The sequence below is a fragment of the Eumetopias jubatus genome, unplaced genomic scaffold (genome assembly GCF_037043125.1).
Source record: "Eumetopias jubatus isolate StellerSeaLion01/CBP00866 unplaced genomic scaffold, mEumJub1_p1.0 scaffold_17, whole genome shotgun sequence".
NCBI lineage: Eukaryota > Metazoa > Chordata > Mammalia > Carnivora > Otariidae > Eumetopias > Eumetopias jubatus.
Genome location: NW_028274823.1, coordinates 14830457 through 14850256, shown reverse-complemented (window position 1 = coordinate 14850256; position 19800 = coordinate 14830457). Strand labels below are relative to the sequence as shown.

General features: G+C 37.3%; 1 protein-coding gene across 3 annotated transcripts; it reads left to right on the top strand.

The window, feature by feature from the left end:
- The first annotated feature begins 1289 nt into the window (after positions 1-1289).
- On the top strand, positions 1290-18756 carry LOC114223057 (pancreatic triacylglycerol lipase). 3 transcript variants are annotated; one of them, XM_088019778.1, is made up of 13 exons: positions 1305-1350; positions 2522-2676; positions 7567-7689; positions 9655-9789; positions 10553-10664; positions 11875-11994; positions 12111-12230; positions 12725-12843; positions 14966-15095; positions 16627-16735; positions 17317-17481; positions 18589-18591; positions 18693-18756. In XM_088019778.1, exons 1-13 carry the CDS (start codon positions 1305-1307, stop codon positions 18754-18756), a joined length of 1401 nt encoding a protein of 466 aa, XP_087875904.1. The 3 variants fall into 3 exon arrangements, with proteins under 3 accessions (XP_027977572.1, XP_087875904.1, XP_027977571.1); XM_028121771.2 differs by lacking the exon at positions 18589-18591 and having other exon boundaries at positions 1290-1350; XM_028121770.2 differs by lacking the exon at positions 18589-18591 and having other exon boundaries at positions 2522-2691.
- Positions 18757-19800: the final 1044 nt, after the last annotated feature.

The window sequence follows — 19800 nt, the reverse complement described above, 5'->3', positions numbered from 1 at the left end:
ACACAAATAATTTCATTGCTTTTTTTCTGTACCTATAAACTTTGTCAGGGAACTAAATTATTCTTTGACCATTTTTGACCTGCAAACGTGGCAATTTCATGGGATTCAACTTATATCTGTGATGGTATCAGGCTGAATGGCTCCAATCTCTTAAAATTATGGTATCCCATTACAGTGGTTTTAAAATTTATCTTAAGCAATCTGTCACCAACTGAAAACATTTCAGTTCTTTTCTATCAGATGCCTCTCTTCCAGGTTATTTTTCCCAGACCATTTTTTTTCCAAGTTGAATTTTATTTTTCTCTCTTATTCCTAATTTTATTTGATGGTGAGGTCACCAATTCTACCTTTTTGCTCTTGGAAGTACCCCCAACTCCTTTTATCAGTTCATTTATTCTTTTCTCCCTGTTATTGTTAATAAACTAGTTCCATAGACTATCAAAATAAAATATCAACAACTTTCCTAAAAGGAATGAACCCTTTTGAAGAATGGTTTCTAAGTTTATGCTTTGAGGGTAAGGCAAGGTTATACGAAAACTGCTCAAGCTGGTAAGGTTTTAATATTTGTTTTCAAGACTGCTGTTATCAAATCTGTGAAAACAATTTAGTTTCACACATATCCACACAGCAGCACGGAGAATTGTAAACTAAAAAAAAGGGGGGCAGACTAGAATCCTTCACTACAATGAAATTATGGTGATTCTGAGCATGATGTAATCTCATCAGAAGAGAATAGTCTGTATGAACACTTTTTTCTTTAAAGATTTTATTTACTTATTTGACAGAGAGAGACAGCGAGAGAGGGAACACAAGCGGGGGAGTGGGAGAGGGAGAAGCAGGCTTCCCACAGAGCAGGGAGCCCGATGCGGGGCTCGATCCCAGGACCCCGGGATCATGACCTGAGCTGAAGGCAGACGCTTAACGACTGAGCCACCCAGGTGCCCCTGTATGAACCCTTTTCTCATCTTCCCCCAAGTACTGTGGGAAACTTGACCTACTCTATCAATCTTAGTTTATTTATGATTAAAATTAGAAATGCGCACTTGGAACGTCCTCTCTTTTCATGCCACTTTTCCATGGAACTTCTCAAAGAGATAAGGTTTACTTATAAAAGGACCTGTAAGGCACTATCTGGTTGTGTGTGGAACCTGATGGAACTGCCACAGTGAGTCAGGAACATGTTTTCCAAGCCTAATTTACTAGAATTTATCAATTTTCCCCCAGAGGTTTAACTGAACTTGAATTATGCCAATTTTTTAAAAACATATTTAGTCAGACTCAATAATATTTTTTGCTTTATTTAGATGCTGCTAATCTGGACACTATCACTGCTGCTGGGAACAGTAGTAGGTAAGAAAAGATATTTATGTAGTGCTAGAAGAGATTTCCTGTTCAGAAAGTTTATGATGGCTGAATTCAAGCCACTATGGCATAAGGAGTAGAGCAAAAAAGATGCATGATGGAGAGCACAGGCACTTGGAGTAAGGTTGCTAGATAAAATCTAAGATACTCAGTTAAATTTGAACTTCAGATAAACAAATATTTCAGATAATCAATGAATACGTGACAAAGTTATACTAAAAAGTATTCATTGTGTATCAGAAACTCACATTTGACTTTTATTTTCATTTGCTAATCTAGCAACCCTGGCTTGGAATCACATGTGGAAGTTGAACCTTGTTTCCACCAGCCACAGGTGTATTACCCTGAGCAAAATTCTTAACCTCTCTGTGCTTCACTATCTTCATCTGTGAAATGGGCATATAATACCACCCTTAATACAGGATAATTGTGAGACTTACATAGGACAAGTCCTGTAAATCGTCTTGTGTGGCCCCTGGCACATGATAACTTTTGAGAATGCCGCCCCCACAACAGCTACTACTCCCACTCCTTCTATTAATCTAGACTTTATCGTCCTGGACATCCCTTGCTTTGTGTTGTTCTTTTATAGGTTAACATTCAAGCATAGAGTTGTGTCAAACCATGGATTTTCTGTTTGATTATTCATGAGCAGCTTCTTCATCACGGGAATCCAGAATGCTCCTCAAACATAGGTCAGAGACCTAAATACTCAGCGGGGTAGAGTTATAAAGTTTTGGCATTTGCATGAAACTTAAGCTCTCTACCCAAAGCCCAACACCAGAAGATGGCTGCAAAGAATTGAAAACCTCACCCCTCTCTATTGAGGCCTGGGGACACAAGGCTGCTCTTTTCTTGGGTGCCAGTGGCCCAAGGAAGACATCTGCATTGAGAAGCCAAACTGGGTCCCGGCATGGGACTGGACAGAGACACGAAGGGAGTCAGGTGGTCGTACTTTTAGAAATGAGGAGCAGAAGCCTGTCTTTAGCTGGGACACTGAAGCTGTTTTGTGAGTACATCTATAGGAAGATGTCTGGGTATGCAGAGGAAGTAAATATCCCATAAAATGTAATTTAACTCATATTTTGGCAGAGAGACCATTAAAAAAAGAGCATTCTGACTAAACTAACATCCTTGAAACACTTCTGGGTGATTACAGGAAAAGAAGTCTGCTTCCCAAGACTTGGCTGCTTTAGTGATGACACCCCATGGGCAGGAATTGCGCAAAGACCCCTCAAAATACTGCCCTGGGTTCCAGAAGATGTCAATACCCACTTCTTCCTATACACTAATGAGAACCCGGATAACTATCAAGTAAGAGAACTCATTGTTTTCGGAACTAAGTCCTATCCGTTTTATGTAATAAGAATACTAAATTTTTAAGTTTTCTGAAGAGAACAAATTAGTGGAATTTTCATCTTTGTAGACTTTTGGGGCAGTGAGGTTAAGTATTATTTTATGTAACTTGTTTATAGAATGTCCATTAACTTGATATTATTCTCTTTTTGTTTTAATTTAGATTCACTTTATTTTCTATTGAAGAATGATTGACATAAAATATGGTACTAGTTTCAGGTGTACAACATAGTGATTAAATATATAAAACCATTGTGAAATGGTCACCACAATAAGTCTAGTTACCATGTCACTATACAAAGTTGTTACAATATTATTGGCTATATTCCTTATGCTATACATTACATCTTCCTGTCTTATTTATCTTATAACTGGAAGATTGTACCTCTTAATCCCCTTCACTTATTTCATCCCTACCCCCACCTCCATCCTCTCTGGCTACCATTTCAGTTTGCTCCCTGTATCTTTAAGTCTTGTTTTGTTTTGTTTATTCGTTTGTCTTTTTTTTTTTAGATTCACATATAAGTAAAATCATATGGTATTTGTCCTATCTGACTTATTTCACTTAGCATAATACTCTCTAAGTCCACCCATGTTGTCATGAATGGCAAACTTTCATTCTTTTTTATGGCTGAGTTATATATATATATATATATATATATGTATGTATTTTACACATCTTTATTCATTTCATTTATCAGTGGACATTTAGGTTGCTTCCATATCTTGGCTATTGTAAATAATACTGCAATGAACATAGGGGTGCAAATTTCTATTCAAATTAGCATTTTCATTTTTTTCAGATAAAAACCTAGAAGTGGAATTGCTGGATCATATGGTAGTTCTATTTTTAATTTTTTGAGGAATATCCATTCCATTTTTTATTGGTGATTTCACCAATTTACATTCCCACCAACAGTGCACGAGGGTTCCCCTTTTTCCGTATGCTCAACAACACTTGTTAATTCTTATTTTTGATAATAGCCATTCTGACAGGTGTGAGGTGGTATCTCACTATGGTTTTGATTTGCATTTCCTGATGAGAGATGTTGAGCATCTTTTCATGTGCCTTTTGGCATTTGTATATCATTTTGGAAAAACATCTAACCAGATCCTCCTCCCATTATTTTATCTGACTGTTTTTTTGATATTGAGTTTTATGTGTTCTTTATGTATTTTGGATGTTAACCCTTTATTAAATATATCATTCGCAAATATCTTCTGCCGTTCAGTAGATTGCCTTTCATTTTTGTCGATGGTTTCCTTTGCTGTACAAAAGATTTTAGTTTTATGTAGTCCCATTTGTTTATGTTTGCTTTCGTTGTTCTTGTCTGAAAAACATTGCTAAGCAAAAAATATTGCTAAGACCAATGTCAAAAAACTTACAGCCTACGTTTTCTTCTAGAAGTTCTATGGTTTCAGGCCTTACGTTTTGTCTTTACTGTTTTATTTTTGTATATGGTGTAAGAGTGTTCCAGTTTCATTCTTTTACTTGTGGCTGTCCAACACCATTTATTGAAGAGCCTGTCTTTGCCCACTGTATATTCTTGCCTCCTTTGTTTTAGATTAGTTAACCATATAAGTGTGGGTTTATTTCTGGGCTTTCTATTTTGTTCCATTGATCAATGTTTCTGTATTTGTGCCAGTGCCGTATTGTTTTGATTACTATAGCTTTGTAGTATAGTTCAAAATTGAGAGCATGCTACGTACAGCTTTGTTCTTTTTTTTTCTTCAATCTTCAATATTGTTTTGGCTACTCAGGATCTTTGGTGGTTCCATACAAATTTTAGGATTATTGTTCTAGTTCTATGAAAAGTGTCATTGATGTTTTTATAAGGATTACATTGAATTTGTGTAGCATTGAATTGCTTTGGGTAGCATGAACATTTTAATAATATTAATTCCTCTAATCAATGAGCAAGGTAATCTTTTCATTTATTTATGTTGCCTTCAATTTCTTTCATCAGTGTCATAGTTTTCAGAAGATAGGTCTTTCACTTCCTTGGTTAAATTTATTCCTAGGTATTTTATTCTTTTTGATGCAATTACAAATGAGATTATTTTCTTAATGTCTCTTTCTGCTAGTTCATTATTACTATATAGGAATGCAACAGATTTCTGTATATTGATTTTGTATCCTGCCACTTACTGAATTAATTTTTTAGTTCTAGTAGATTTTTAGTGGAGGCTTTAGGGTTTTTGATATATAGTATCCTGTCAGCTGCAAATAGTGACAGTTGTATTTCTTCTTTTCCAATTTGGATGACTTTTATTTCGTTTTTCTTGCCTAACTGCTGTGGCTAGGATTTCCAATACTATGTTGAATAAAAGTGGAAAGAGCGGGCATCCTTGTTTTGTTCCAGATCTTAGAAAAATAAAAGCCTTCAGCTTTCACTGTTGAGTATGCTTTGAACTGTGGATTTGTCATATACATCTTTTATTATGTTGAGGTACAACTCCTCTATGTCCAATTTATTGAGGTTTTATCATAAATGGATATTGAATTTTGTCAAATGCTTTTTCTGCATCCATTGAGATGATCATATGATTTTTATTCTTCGTTTTGTTAATGGGGTATATCACACTGATTGATATGTGGATATTGAGCCATCCTTGGATCCCTGGAAAAAAGCCCACCTGACCATAATACATGATCCTTTTAATGTATTGTTGAGTTCAGTTTGTTGGTATTTTGTTGAAGATTTTTACATCTATGTTTATCAGGAATATTGGCCTGTAATATTTTTGTAGTGTTTGTCTAGTTTTAGTATTAGAATAATGCTAACCTCATAGAAGGAGTTTAGAAGCATTCTTTCCTCTTCAGGTTTTTGGAATAGTTTGAGAAAGATTTCTTTAAACGTTTGGTAGAATTCACCTGTGAATCTGTCTGGTCCTGGACTTTTGTTTGCTGGGAGTATAATTACTGATTCAATCTCCTTACTAGCAATCAATCTGTTCAGATTTCATATTTCTTTCTGATTTAGTCTTGAAAGATCAGTCTCCTGGGATCCTTTGTATTTCTGTGGTATCAGCTGTAACTTCTTTTTCATTTTTCATTTTACTTATTGGCCCTCTCTGTTTTTTTCTTAATGAGTCTGGCTAAAGGTTTATCAATTTTATTTACCTTTCAGAGAAATAGTTCTTAGTTTTATTGATATTTTCTATTGCTTTTTTAAGTCTCTATTGCATTTATTTCCACTCTGATCTTTATTATTTCCTTCCTTCTACTAACTTTGGGCTCTATTTATTCTTCTTTTTCTAGCTCCTTTAGGTATGAGGTTAGATTGTTTATTTGAGTTTTTTCTTATTTCTTGATATGGGCCTGTATCACTGTAAACTTCCCTCTTAGAACTACTTTTGCTGTGTCCCATAGATTTTTGAACATTGCATTTACATTTTTATTTATCTCAAGATATTGATTTAACTACATCTTTGATTTCTTCCTTGACCCATTGGTTGTTTAATAGCATATAGTTTAGTCTCCACGTGTTTGTGTTTTTTCCACTTTTCTTCGTGTAGTTGATTTTTGGTTTCATACCAGTGTGGTCAGAAAATATGTTTGATATGATTTCAATCTGTTTAACTCTATCGAGGATTGTTTTGTGGCCTAACATTTGACTTATTCTGGAGAATGTCCATGTGCACTTGAAAAGAATGTGTATTCTGCTGTTTAGGGATAGAATATTCTGTAAATATATGTTAGTCCATCTGTTCTAATGTGTTATTTAAAACCACTCTTTCCTTATTGATTTTCTATTGGGAGATCTATCCATTGACGTAAACACGGTGTTAAAGCTCCCTGCTATTATTGTATTACTGTCAATTTCTCCCTTAGCATCTATTAATATTTGTTTTATATAACTAGGTGTTTCTATGTTGAGTGCATAAATATTTACAAGTGTTATATCTTTTTATTGGATAGATCCTTTATCTTTATGTAAAGTCCTTCTTTGTTTCTTATTATAGCCTTTGTTTTAAAGTCTATTTTGTCTGATATAAGTATTGCTACTCCAGCTTTCTTTTTGTTTCTATTTACTTAAAATATTTTTTTCCAGGGGCACCTGGGTGGCTTATTTGTTAAGCATCTGCCTTTGGCTCAGGTCATGATCCTAGGGTCCTGGGATCGAGCCCTGCATTAGGATCCCTGCTCCATGGGAAGCCTGTTTTTCCCTCTCTCACTCCCCCTGATTGTGTTCCCTCTCTTGCTGTGTCTCTCTCTGTCAAAAAATAAATTAAAAATCTTAAATAAATAAATAAGTAAAATAAAGTATCTTTTTCCATCCCTTCATTTTTACTCTACATGTGTCTTTAGACCTGAAATGATCTAAAATGATCCAGTAGACAGCATATAGATTGGTCTTGTTTTTTTTATCCATTTAGCTACCCTTTGTCTTGATTGGAACTTAATATCATTTTTATCCTACCTCTATGTTGCCATTTGATAAACATTCTGAATATAGTTATATATATGTATACATATATATAAACTCTCCCAATATTATATATAATCTCCCAACATTTTATATGTGTGTATGTGTGTGTATACAATTTACACACACACACACACACACACACACACACACACACACAAAACCTTCCATTGTTTGGAGACAAGACCCCCTACATCAATATTATAGCAGACATTTATCCTGAGTAGAGCAACTGCAGAAATGTTATGATGTCTGAAACTTGATGATCGCAAATAGCTTGCCTGTAATAGGAGAATCCTTAGTCACAAGGATCTCAAGTCTTGATGGTGTTCTCCTACCTGCCATAACCCTCCATGTACAAATGGTTCTATTGGACATATGAGAAACTTGACATTGAACACTTTTCTTCCCCAAATAGGAACTTATTGCAGACCCATCAACTATCGCAAACTCCAATTTCAGAACAGATAGAAAAACCCGCTTTATTATTCATGGATTCATAGACAAGGGAGAAGAAAAGTGGTTGGCCAATATATGCAAGGTGAGACATGGTAATCAATTAAGGGAAGGTTGTTTCCAGAGTGATGATTAACAATGGGGAAGGCACAGGCTGCAACCAATCAGGACAAATGCCAGCCACCATGACACCGGAGGATCACCTGACTCTCCTGGGATTTCACAGGGAGGTCCAAGAGGTGGTAGGGTGTGGAGGGGAACTGGGACAGTCAGGGCAGCAAGATTGGCAAGCATTTGGTGGCTCTGGGTAGTGGTTATTTAATAACTAATGCAGAGGTATTTCAAAATTTTAACAACAGATGTTGCCATACTGATGCAACATTAGTTGTGTTTTCAATAACATTTGATTTTTTCAATAGGTTTTAATTTCTATGTGAAGAACTAAGATAACTTACTTTGCCCAAATTGTTTTGCTCTGATTTTCACTTGCTACTCTTTGATTTCCTATGGTAGCAATATCTAGGAAAACCGTGTAGGTTTTCATTTTTGACTTGTCTTGTTTCAACTATAGTGATCCAATTTTCTTTAATTTGCCTTCGGCTATGTGCCCCATGATAATGAAGAATTAAAAGACAGAAAATCAAATAGAACATGTTTTCCTAGCAACTGCTAGTGCTTGAGAACATTATCCTTGATTCATCTATTCACCAAGCGTTAGTGGCCTGCATGGCACACAGATGCAGTCATTCCTTCAGAGTTGGAAAAACAACACACAAAGGTCCTCCTAAACACTTTTAATTTCAGGCCTGTCTATGACTCATGCCGAAGGCTGTATTGAATCAACTCTAGAAACTATCCACTGATTCTGAAGACAGCCAAAATAAATAGGTTTAACTTCACAAGTTTAAAAATAATCAGCAAAACCCTAACTTATCTTCTAAAATATTCTAAGCTGATGATTATTAGGGGGAGGGTAGGAATAGATTTTTATAGAACAATGAAAGAAAAAGACAAAGTGGTTCTTAGGTCAAAGGGAATGTAAATTTTTAGATATGTGTACACAATTTATTTCTGAAATCCCCAAAGTAGATTTGTTTTTCTTGCATGATTTGGCTTTGACAACATGGTTACTTTATGACAGAGAAACAAATGGATTAACCTAGAAGGTTAAAGGTCCTAGACTCTAGTACTGACTCTATCCTTAGCTAACCATGACATTAGCAAATCATTTTCCCTTTTCGGAGATTTCTATTTGTAAAGTAAAAGAATTGGAGATGATTCCTAAGATTGCTTCATTCTTCTAAAAGTTTTCTTGGAAAAAAGGTGAGGATGTATAAACATACACCCAAACAAACAAAATTCCTGCCAGATCTAACATTCATGAATCTATCACTGACCCGCATCAGACAAAGCTTCCAGTACATATCTGGTAGGTTATGCTTTTATGTGAAGTAACTCATCAGTAATGTACAATAAAATATGTTCATCTAAAAGCTTTGATTAGTCTTAGTCTTTCCATCATGGAAAAGCTTACCCATTTACCTCCAGTATATTTATTTAAGGAAGTCCTAACATAGCCTTTCATTTATTCATTCATCCAATAAATATTTATTGAATACCTACTATGTGCCAGGACCACTTTGAGGCACTGCGGATACAGCAGTGAACAAAACAGACAAGGTCCTGGGGTGCATTCTAGTATGAGACAATGTAGGACATTGACATTAATGATGCTTTAATGAGACAATCCACTGTACCCCATTTTATACATCTCTCCCTGCAACAAATGTGTATGCCTCTGTTACAGTAGATATCCCAAGAATCCAGTTCCCATTATGGCCAAACCCTCAATTTGGAGCCAATGTTAAACTTTAAAAGGAATTTCATATCCATAACAGACTAGAAGTTTTGTTCATTGTTGTAGGGTTAAAAATAAGCTTGATATTATTGTATAGGTCGTGAAGGAAATTTATCCCCATTCTCAAATGTCTAATTATTAATTAATAAATATCCTGAATTCTTTACCTGTTTATTGTGTCTGTTCCATCAGAACCTATTCACAGTGGAAAGTGTGAACTGCATCTGTGTGGACTGGAAAAGTGGCTCCCGAACCGGTTACACGCAGGCCTCACAGAACATCCGGATTGTCGGGGCAGAAGTGGCATATTTTGTTCAGGTTCTTCAGGTAACTACCTCTAGGTTGTATAAAAGTCCATGTCCATTGCTCTCTAGATTCTCTTTAAGAAAAAAAATTGCTGTAGGAATGATAATTGCTAAAGACATTCCTCTACTGGGATTTGGCTTTCCCTGTGGTTGAAAAGAAAAACGCAAAATCAATCAATCAATCAATCAATCTAGATTTGGGCTTCATCAATATGCCTCTTTAAGTCAAAACACTAGTTTTTTTAAGTGATGTTACTCAAGCAACCAAGTAGGTTGTTTCTACTGAATTCCATCAGTATCCCTTTAATTTTACCATCTATTAAAACAAGTCGGTGTGATAATGTCAACCTCAAGATGAAAACTACCTTGTTTTTGTTTTTGTTTTTAATTTTTTTAACAGAAGCACGACGACACCAAGCTAACCTGCTTTGGTAACTAAAACCTTAAAAAAATGTTAACCAAGAATGTGCTTACATAATTGCTTTCATTATTATCTGCTAACCCATATATTTGCTTCACCACCTCTGGGTAACAATTCCTCATACGCAGCAAGGGTTCCTCTACATAGTAAAACAACAAAAGAGAGCCCAACTTCCACCAGCTTAAACATTAGACCATTGCCATTTTCTATGATAACTGAAAAAAAAAAAAAAGTCATGAAAATCAGTTGCTTTGAAGGGACAGCATATCTTCTTAAGACTCACATTTTGCGAGGATCTCCTTCTATGGCCATCTTGAAGTTCGCAATATTAGGAAACATTCTGAAGAAATTTTCTTTCCAACAGTCAGCCTTTGAGTACTCGCCTTCCGATGTCCACATCATTGGCCACAGCCTGGGCTCGCACGCAGCTGGGGAGGCAGGAAGGAGGACCAATGGGACTGTTGGACGAATCACAGGTTGGTCAAAACAGTGAACACAGAAAAGCTGGACTCAGTGTAGCCCAAACGGGGTCTACGAGGCTGGAAACTTGGCATTTGCTGAATTGGGCCACATGACCAGAAATCAGTATGTTCTGAGACCTTATGAATTTTTTGCTGATATTGATCTTTGGCCTACAGAGCCCTGTTTAACATATATATATGTTAACATATATGTAAATATTGCATATGACTAAAATTTTAATTAAGAACATCAGGAGATCTATTTTCCTGTTGTCAGGCATTCACAAAGGACAAGTTTCATGAATAGAATAAATGGCATAAATAACAGAATAAATAATAAATAGAATTAAACCCAAGGAACTCAAAAATGCATAATTAATTATATTCTGCTTCAATAGCAATTGATAATTAGCCCAATCCTCATTGACCACAAGCCAAGAGTTGCAGGGGACAGGTGGTCAGTCCAGGCTAACCAATTCTGCATGCTTTGGTTAGATAAAAAAATAGCATTTCGCAAATCTTAGACTGGTTGCATTTGGCCAGTGGGGTCACGTGTTGTATACTCAGGCCCTAAAACAACATTGCAACTTTATAGGAAACCCTTCGCTATCCTGGATCTGAGAGGTGACTATTTCAGGGAGCAACCACACTCCTCTTCCATCATCCTACTCTGTCTCTGAACTTTTGATTTTCTTTTTGATACTTTGGATAAACTGGTCACATTTGGGTTGGTGGGAGCATCTGGATGTCTAGCCTTAATTTGCTGGCGAGAACATTCTTTCTCATAATCCGTGCATGTTTACAAGGGCCTGCTCAGCCAGGCACTCTGCAGAGCTGAGGTCCTGGTGACCATGAAAACCAAAGTCCTTGCCCTTACAGGATTTTACCTTAGAATGGGGACTCTTTTTTTATCCCAACCAGCTCTTAGGAGTCTCCCAGAATCTGTCTCTTTCCTTAGAACTGCTGTTAGTGACCAGGATTGTCCCAGGGGCTAAACATCCATAAGTAGAGCCAAATTCCATGGTTTGAGGAAAATTCACTACAATGCAAATAGAAAATTAGACACAGAAAATGTAAGAAAATGATAAGGTTGGGAAGAACTAGCTTATCTCTTTCTAGGCATAAGTCATGGTTCCCGCCAATGCTTGCACTTGGGTAGGTAATTAATAAAGAAAGGTCAGTGTGGATGTACACTGATATTAACATGACATTCTATTTACTTTAGGGTTGGATCCAGCTGAACCTTGCTTTGAGGGCACGCCCGAATTAGTCCGATTGGACCCCAGTGATGCCCAGTTTGTGGATGTAATTCACACAGACGCTTCCCCTATAATCCCCAACTTGGGTGAGTTCTTCAATTCATCTTCTGCGAGTATTTTTTGAGTCCATATATCAGAGTGTTTTAGAGTGTTTTGAGTCTATACATCAACATCAACTTTCTCATATTTTAATATTCCTCAGGGTTTGGAATGAGTCAAACTGTAGGCCACCTAGATTTCTTTCCAAATGGAGGAAAAGAAATGCCCGGATGTCAGAAGAACATTCTCTCTCAGATTGTTGACATAGATGGGATCTGGGAAGGTAAAACCATTATGTGCATGAAGAGATTTTCTTAGGGAAAAATCCGTGTTTCATTTTTTGCTAAACTCGCTAAATATTTTGGTACAGATCTCACATTTTCTACAACAAAGGACTTTTAACCCAAAATATAGACTTTTCACTGGGGACAGTAGGCCTGAGGAGACTGTAGAAAGAAAATGTAGTTGTAAGTCAACTTTCCAAGGATCTAATTTGGGGAATGGATTACTAAATTGTACTTATATCTATATGGACCAATATCTTCCTTCTAAAGTTATTTTTCCATTTAATTTAGCTATGGCATTACTATTAAAATCTAATAGTATTTCACTTGTAACTGCATCACAAATCATAAATACACTTCAGAGATGATTTTGTTCTGTGACCACCATGAGTTCACACTAATTAGAAAAATCTATTCAACAACCATGTTCTAATTATGATATTAACTTGGAAAAATAAAACCGGTTGCTGATGTGTACTGTCTGATTTCAAAGGGACTCGTGACTTTGTGGCCTGTAATCACTTAAGAAGCTACAAATATTACTCTGATAGCATCCTCAACCCTGATGGCTTTGCTGGATTCCCTTGTGCCTCTTACAATGTTTTCACTGCAGTAAGTAGACTCCACTTTGTACCTAAAGAATTTTGTGACCATCACTTCTCATGATGGGTGTAGTTCCCTGTATATGACATGCATTCAGCGAAAGTCACCGTATGACTGCCACATTATTTATACTTTTAATTATACATATTTTTATTTTTTAATTGAAGTATAGTTGACATACATATTTATCGTAATAGTGATGAGGCATTGGAGAACTTTAGAGAAATGGTCTTGTATACTAAGATGTCCCATGTCTACCTTGTTCTCTATCACTTCAGTATGTATCGCAAATGTTCAAACTTGTTTTAGAAATAATTATAACTAAAAAAAAAAGTCTGTGAAATCTGAGCTATGGCTACAGGATGCTGATAAATATAGAAAACTTGTCTTAAATACTGAACCTATAAAACTATATCATTATGTGCATGTGGATATTTCTGTGCAATCTTATAATTGCCAAGTTTTGTTTGTTTGCTTGCTTGGTTTTGAGTTTTCATCTTGTTTGGTATTCACTAGGTATCTGGGTTAGGACCCTTAAAGGTGATCTTGAAAATGATATATCTATTGCCTATTAATTTTTATTGCTCTTCCTTTCACTATAATTTTTTTCAAATAAAAGTATGCAACCTATGTCATTTAATAAATAAAATTTTAAGTAACATACCAGGTGAAGTCATAATTATCAAGATGTATAACTTAGTGCTAAAGAGAGAGAATCTGAAACCTGATTTCACCTGATTAAATAGTTGAATGATTTGGACAAAATATTTAACCTCATTCGAAGGCAGTTTTTTTCATTTCTAAATGTAAATAATAATGGTAGACTCCACTGGTTTGGCAGGAGGATTTAATGAGATGATATGTTTTAGTTCCTTAGCTCAGAATCTAAAATATAATAATTAGCATTCAACAACTGTTGGCTATATGTGGGGGGGGATGCATAGTTTATTCACAGTACAGCTTGTGTACAAACAAGATCACCATCCCCTTTCTTTGGTTTAACTTTATTTTTATTGTGCTTCCAAATCCCCAATCTCTAGGTAATGGGGAAAATAAGCGAAGAAACTTTAGGTTTCGTTCAGTTAAAATTTAGTCTGATTCAGTAATATAAACAGTCCTTTTAGGTGATGCTCAGACACTTTTATAAGAAAAAGTTCTCAGTTTTGCATATTTCTCGGCCTTTGGACCCCTTCATCCTCTTCTCTCCAAGCTGGTATTGGGCACAGTGATCATGGGGTGGTGGTCAGTGTGTGTGTAGGGCAGAGGGGAGGACTTGAGGGCCTGCATTATTGATGGATGTGCTGCTCGTGTCTGCAGATAATCTCTAGGCACATCTGCTCTTCTGGCTTGGCCAACCTCCCCATATAGCTCTGGCCATTTCTCTCTGACTGGCTCAGTCTCTCCTTAGCTTTTGCTGGATGCAGACCCTGAGACTTGGCCCAGTCCCCATCTGGTTCATTGATCCAAAAGTCTGCCCCTTGCCTCTAATATGGAGCAGGATTGCCCCACTCTGTTTTTCCCTCTTCCTCTCTTCTTCCCATAATTCCTGGCCCAGAAAGAGGACATTTTCCTAAGTGATATATATATATATTCTCCACACCAACCACACAGCTAAGACTTAAGGACCACTTGGGGCATTATCTGTTCACATTGGGAGAATTCTGAGATCTGATTCCTTCAGACCTTAATATGCTAAAGCAGGAGCTAAAAATTTTGAGAAAAACCTGACTCTTAATGGATCCTATTTTGCATATCAGAGCTGATTATCACCCCTTGCTCTTTCTTTTGCAATCTTTCTAAAAAAAAAATTCTAACCACCTGTAGGCAAATGGATGTCTTGAGTAACTTACAGAGGCAAAAGAGAGAAGATTAAAATATATGTATAAATATATATTTAAATTCCCTTTTCGTGTGATTTTTATATTTTTGTTCATATTGTGTTTTTTCACAGTCAAATTTGTCTTCGTAACTAATGAAATGCATTTTTCCCCTTTGCTGAAACACTATGAAAGTCGTCTTTTGCCATCACGACAGAATTGGCTTTAGAATATTTGAGCTGCCGCAACAGGTGGAAAAAGATGATATGCTATTAAAAGAGTGTCCTCATTCATCATTTGTTAATTTCCCCTAGAACAAGTGCTTCCCCTGCCCAAGTGAAGGCTGCCCACAGATGGGTCATTATGCTGACAGATTTCCTGGAAAAACAAACGGAGTGAACCAGATATTTTATTTAAATACTGGTGATGCCAGCAATTTTGCCCGTAAGTCTCTATTATATTTGCCTTAAATTCATAATGCTATGTATTTTATCATGTTCCATGAAAATGCGTGAAATTGCTCTGTCTGTACAAAAGTTGTAAACACTCCTTCCCAACATGGAAAATTTTTCAAAAGCCATCGTGCTCAATGTAACTCTGGCTAATTGGAGTAACAGAGCAGAATTGGGGGGCCTGAACTGACAATGATAGAAAAATTAATTTCTTCATATTTGATTCTGGTGCTGAATTCAGGAGGTTTCTTCTGCTCCAGACTCTTCCAATTCAGTCAGAAGTTTCACTAAAGCAAAATTCTGAGGTTTTTGTACAAGCAGAAAAGTAATCCAGGAGAGAGATGGCAGAGGCTATGGGAATGGTAGGGAGTTGACAGATTTAAGAGCTGTTTACGGCTGTAGACTCCATGGGTGATAAGAATTAGAGGGTGCAGGGATGATGAGGCATATTCCTTCCTGGGTCAGAGGAAGAAAACTATTTAGACTGGAGTCAGTGGGTTTGGTTGCATTGTAAAAACTAAAGCCAGGTTTTATTCCCTCCTCAGTTTGGCCCAGGTTAGCTCTAAATGGCATCAACTGCTAGTTAACTATTGACTAGTACCACAAAGTGGTTACCATAACTTAATACATTTCCAAAGGCAAGGTAAAGCTGAATTACAGAATTTTTTTAAATAAATGTAGACAATTTAGACAAAAAGACAACAGGACTCTAAAATGTGATGACCTATGAAAATAGTAAATTGAGGGTACGCCTGGGTGGCTCAGTCAGTTAAGCATTTGATTTCGGTCATGATCTCGGGGTCCTGGGATCAAGCCCCACTTTAGGCTCCCTGCTCAGCGGGGGTCTTCTTGTCCTTCTGTCCTTTCCCCCACTTGTGCTCTTTCTCTCTCTAAATTAAATAAATAAAATCTTAAAAAAAAGAAGAAAATAGTAAATTGGTGAAAATGTCATACTCTACCCTTTTCTTTTTTCCTTTTTTTTAGATTTTATTTATTTATTTCATTTTAGAGAGCGAGAGAGAGAGAGAGAGAGAGAGAGAGAGTGCGCAAGCTGGGGAGGGGCAGAGGCAGAGGGAGAGAGAGAATCCCTAAGCAGACTCCACGCTGAGCACAGAGCCAGACACAGGGCTTGATCTCATGACCGTGAGATCATGACCTGAGCCAAAACCAAGAGTTGGAGGCTTAACCAACCAGGCCACCCTGGTGCCCCTTTCCTACTTTCTTTTAAGATAAAATTCTTATAATATTCAAAAATAAATTGTTGGGTTAAAGAAATTAGAAGCAAAATATATGACTTATATATATTACTCGACATCTATTGACTTTGGAAAGATTCTCTGCTCCTCCCCTGGCCCCACGCCTATCTTCTGAACATTTAGATAAAGTAGACTATTTGATTAGAAGAACAACCAATCCTATATATAAATTACTCAAAATTCAGCAGCAGTGGCATCCAATTTAGCCTGTTTTTAGCAAGTCTTCTCTACAAGCTGACAGTTTGCAACTCTCTTCCCCCTGTGCAGGTTGGAGGTATAAGGTAACTGTCACACTGTCTGGGAAGAAGGTTAGAGGACATGTGCTAATTTCTTTGTATGGAAATAAAGGAAATTCTAAACAGTATGAAATTTTCAAGTGAGTAAAATATTACCCTACACTTCTTAAATGTTGGAATCCTTTGCATATATAATGCATGTTATGGACATAAGCGTTTATTCGTAACTATATGGGAGTACAGTACCATCACACGTCATTCCAAGGAAGAGATCGTTTCATCTTGCACCTTAGTACATTTCAGAATTCTGTTCCTGAATTTTTTCTCTGCTATTTCCTGAGAAAACCACTGATGTTTGTTTTGATGCATGGCATCTGATTTATAATCAGTAAATAATTATTCTGCCCAGAAAACAACAGGGAAAAGATGATATGATGATGTCATCATTTATTAAGTTGTGGGAGGCTTATGACTAAAACATATTTGAAGTTTTATTAAAGTAAGGATGACTTTAAAGTCATATGAGTTATTGTTGGCAAATGACCTGCAACTGAGTTGGCATCCATGTCTGCATTTATTTAATACCCTAGAATGGCAAAGGTACTGTCAGTCGTCTTACTAGAGGTGCATCATAAGCTCATTTTAGAAACATATATGTATATATTTATATGTATATTTTTGTATGTTCACGTATATTTTCATTAACTTCTTAACTCCCAAGGGGCACTCTCCAACCACACAGCACTCGTTCCAATGAATTTGACTCTGATGTGGATGTTGGAGATTTGCAGAAGGTTAAATTTATTTGGTACAACAAAGTGATCAACCCAACTCTACCCAGAGTGGGAGCATCCCAGATCATGGTGGAAAGAAACGATGGAAAAGTGTAAGTAATAAAAATCCAAAGAGACTTGCAATACTGAGTCACCCATGCTATTCCCACTGGAAGTCTACTTCAGGTTCACTCTCTGACAGTGGTTCTCCTAAGCCATGGTCACAATGGCTTCCTAGTACCTTCTGTTTCTTTAAAAAAGAGCAGAACTTTCAGGGAATAACTTTGAGAGATCTGTAGATGAGTATGTCATTTCATGAAAGTAAAGTGTTAATTGAGAATCTGGCTTCGTGACCCTATGGTGAAAAGAGTGATTTCATTCAGCAGCTATGCCTTGTGTTGTGTGTCTGACAGCAGGTCACTGGTTGCCTGGGGGGAGGGGAGATGGGCGAGGTCAAGAAGGAGAGATGGAAGGAATAGGAGAGTAATTTGGGGTAACGGGTATGTTTACTCTCTTGATGGTGGTGGGATGGAGGTACTATTCTTGTCTCTTAATTAGAGATAATTAAATGAAAACTCAGTGCCATAATTCGTAGGTAAGAAATTTGACTCCAGCAAGTTCTTAACTCCCACAAAACAAATTTAGTTCACCTTTATTCATATATAGATCATGTGTGCCCTTCATTTCTTGTGTCCTTTATCAGTAGTAGTGTTTAACCTTTAATGTTCTATTTGCGAGTCTGCCAGCCATCAGACCACAGGGAGGGAAATGAAGATGAAAAGAAGAGAGCACCTTCTGAGCACCTTTTATGTGCCAGGCCCTTTGCATATGCTTATATATGTTATTAAAGAAAATTAGCTCCCAAGCAAACTAAGTTTTGTTCAATCTTAATGAGTAATGTTAGTCATTTCAATTCCATTATTGAATTGAGTAACAGTGCTTAGTGAATGTAACACCAGGACCTCAGAAATTTCCCTCAGGCTGATTTTTTATCATGCTGCTGACCCTATTCTTCCTCAATTGCATTGATTGACAATGCACCAAGTTCTTAGTAGGTGCTTTAGGATATGACAAATGAACACTCCCTGTCCTTAGGGGCGTCCAGTGACCCTTCCTCACTCGGCTATACACAGGTATGAAAGAACATTGGGAAGGAGAATGCAGTCCTTTATACAGAAGAGGTTTGTGTTCCTTTGGCCAATGTCTGGTCTCCGGCACAGGGAGTGGTTCTCGCTCAGACTGGGGAGAGGAGAGGCTGTTTTTATGCTCAAAGCACCAGCAGTGCACTAGGAAAGGCTGACTTTCTGTTGTTTTTTCTCTGCAGGTTCAACTTCTGTAGTCAAGAAACCGTGAGGGAAGATACTTTGCTCACTCTTACCCCATGTTAGGAGTCACTGACATGTGACCACTGCATATCGTACTGCTAATAAAATCTAGTAGTGAAGCAATCCATTCCTTGGTTATCATGTCTTTTTTCTCCATGGCTCTTTTGGATAAGGTGATTAAAATCCAAAATTTGGAGTTGGTCTGAAGAAACACAAATGACTGATGAAGTTTGCTACATATTACATGGCATTGGAGCTTGAGAAAATTCTTTACTTGGCACTGACATCATGCCCTTTGCTAATCTTACTGGTGTCATCCAGATCAGTTAAGGCAGACTTCCGGATGCAAGATGACCTGCTCCTGGGATGCGCACATGGCAAGTGCCAGCCTTTGCCACTTTCCCGTACTCTTTATGGTCTGTGTCTGCTCCTAAATAGACATCTCAGGAAAGCCGACAAATAAGGAGACAAGGACAGAGCAGATCCAATGCTTTCTGACCAGTCTCCTTGCTCCCAGTAGGGTCCCCTCAAGCCTCTCTCCTCTCTGCAGCCTTTTTAATCTTTCTAAAGCCCAAATCCAAGATCCTCCCCCACGGTCCCCAGGAAAGAATCCACATCCTTCACTGAGCCTTGCGAGGCCCTCTTACCTAATTTTGAACCGAGGACTCTAGCATCATCTTTCACCACATTCTAGAAATCTACATGCTAGCACCGCCCCCAAAAGGGCCCTGATCTCAGATGTTGCTAGAACTTTGCACAAACTCTTCCACTCCCTAGGATGTTCTTTCTCTTGTCTTCCTGCCTGCTGAACTCCTCCTGATTCTTAAATCTGTGTGTAGACATCATTTCTTGCAGGAAACCTTTCTTCACCTCCATTTCCACACCCCCTAAGACTGGATGAGAGGCTCCTCCACTGCATTAGCGTTGCATCCAGAACTTCCTCCATCTCAGAACTTCTTTCTGTAGGTTGGAATTGCTTGTTTACTTGTCTGCATATCTCTCCTTAAGGGGTTTACGAGTTGTATGTGGCTGGCAAATGCCTGGCATGGAGTAGGAGACCAAATAAATATCTTTTCAATGACCATCCCACTAATGGAAAGAATGCAT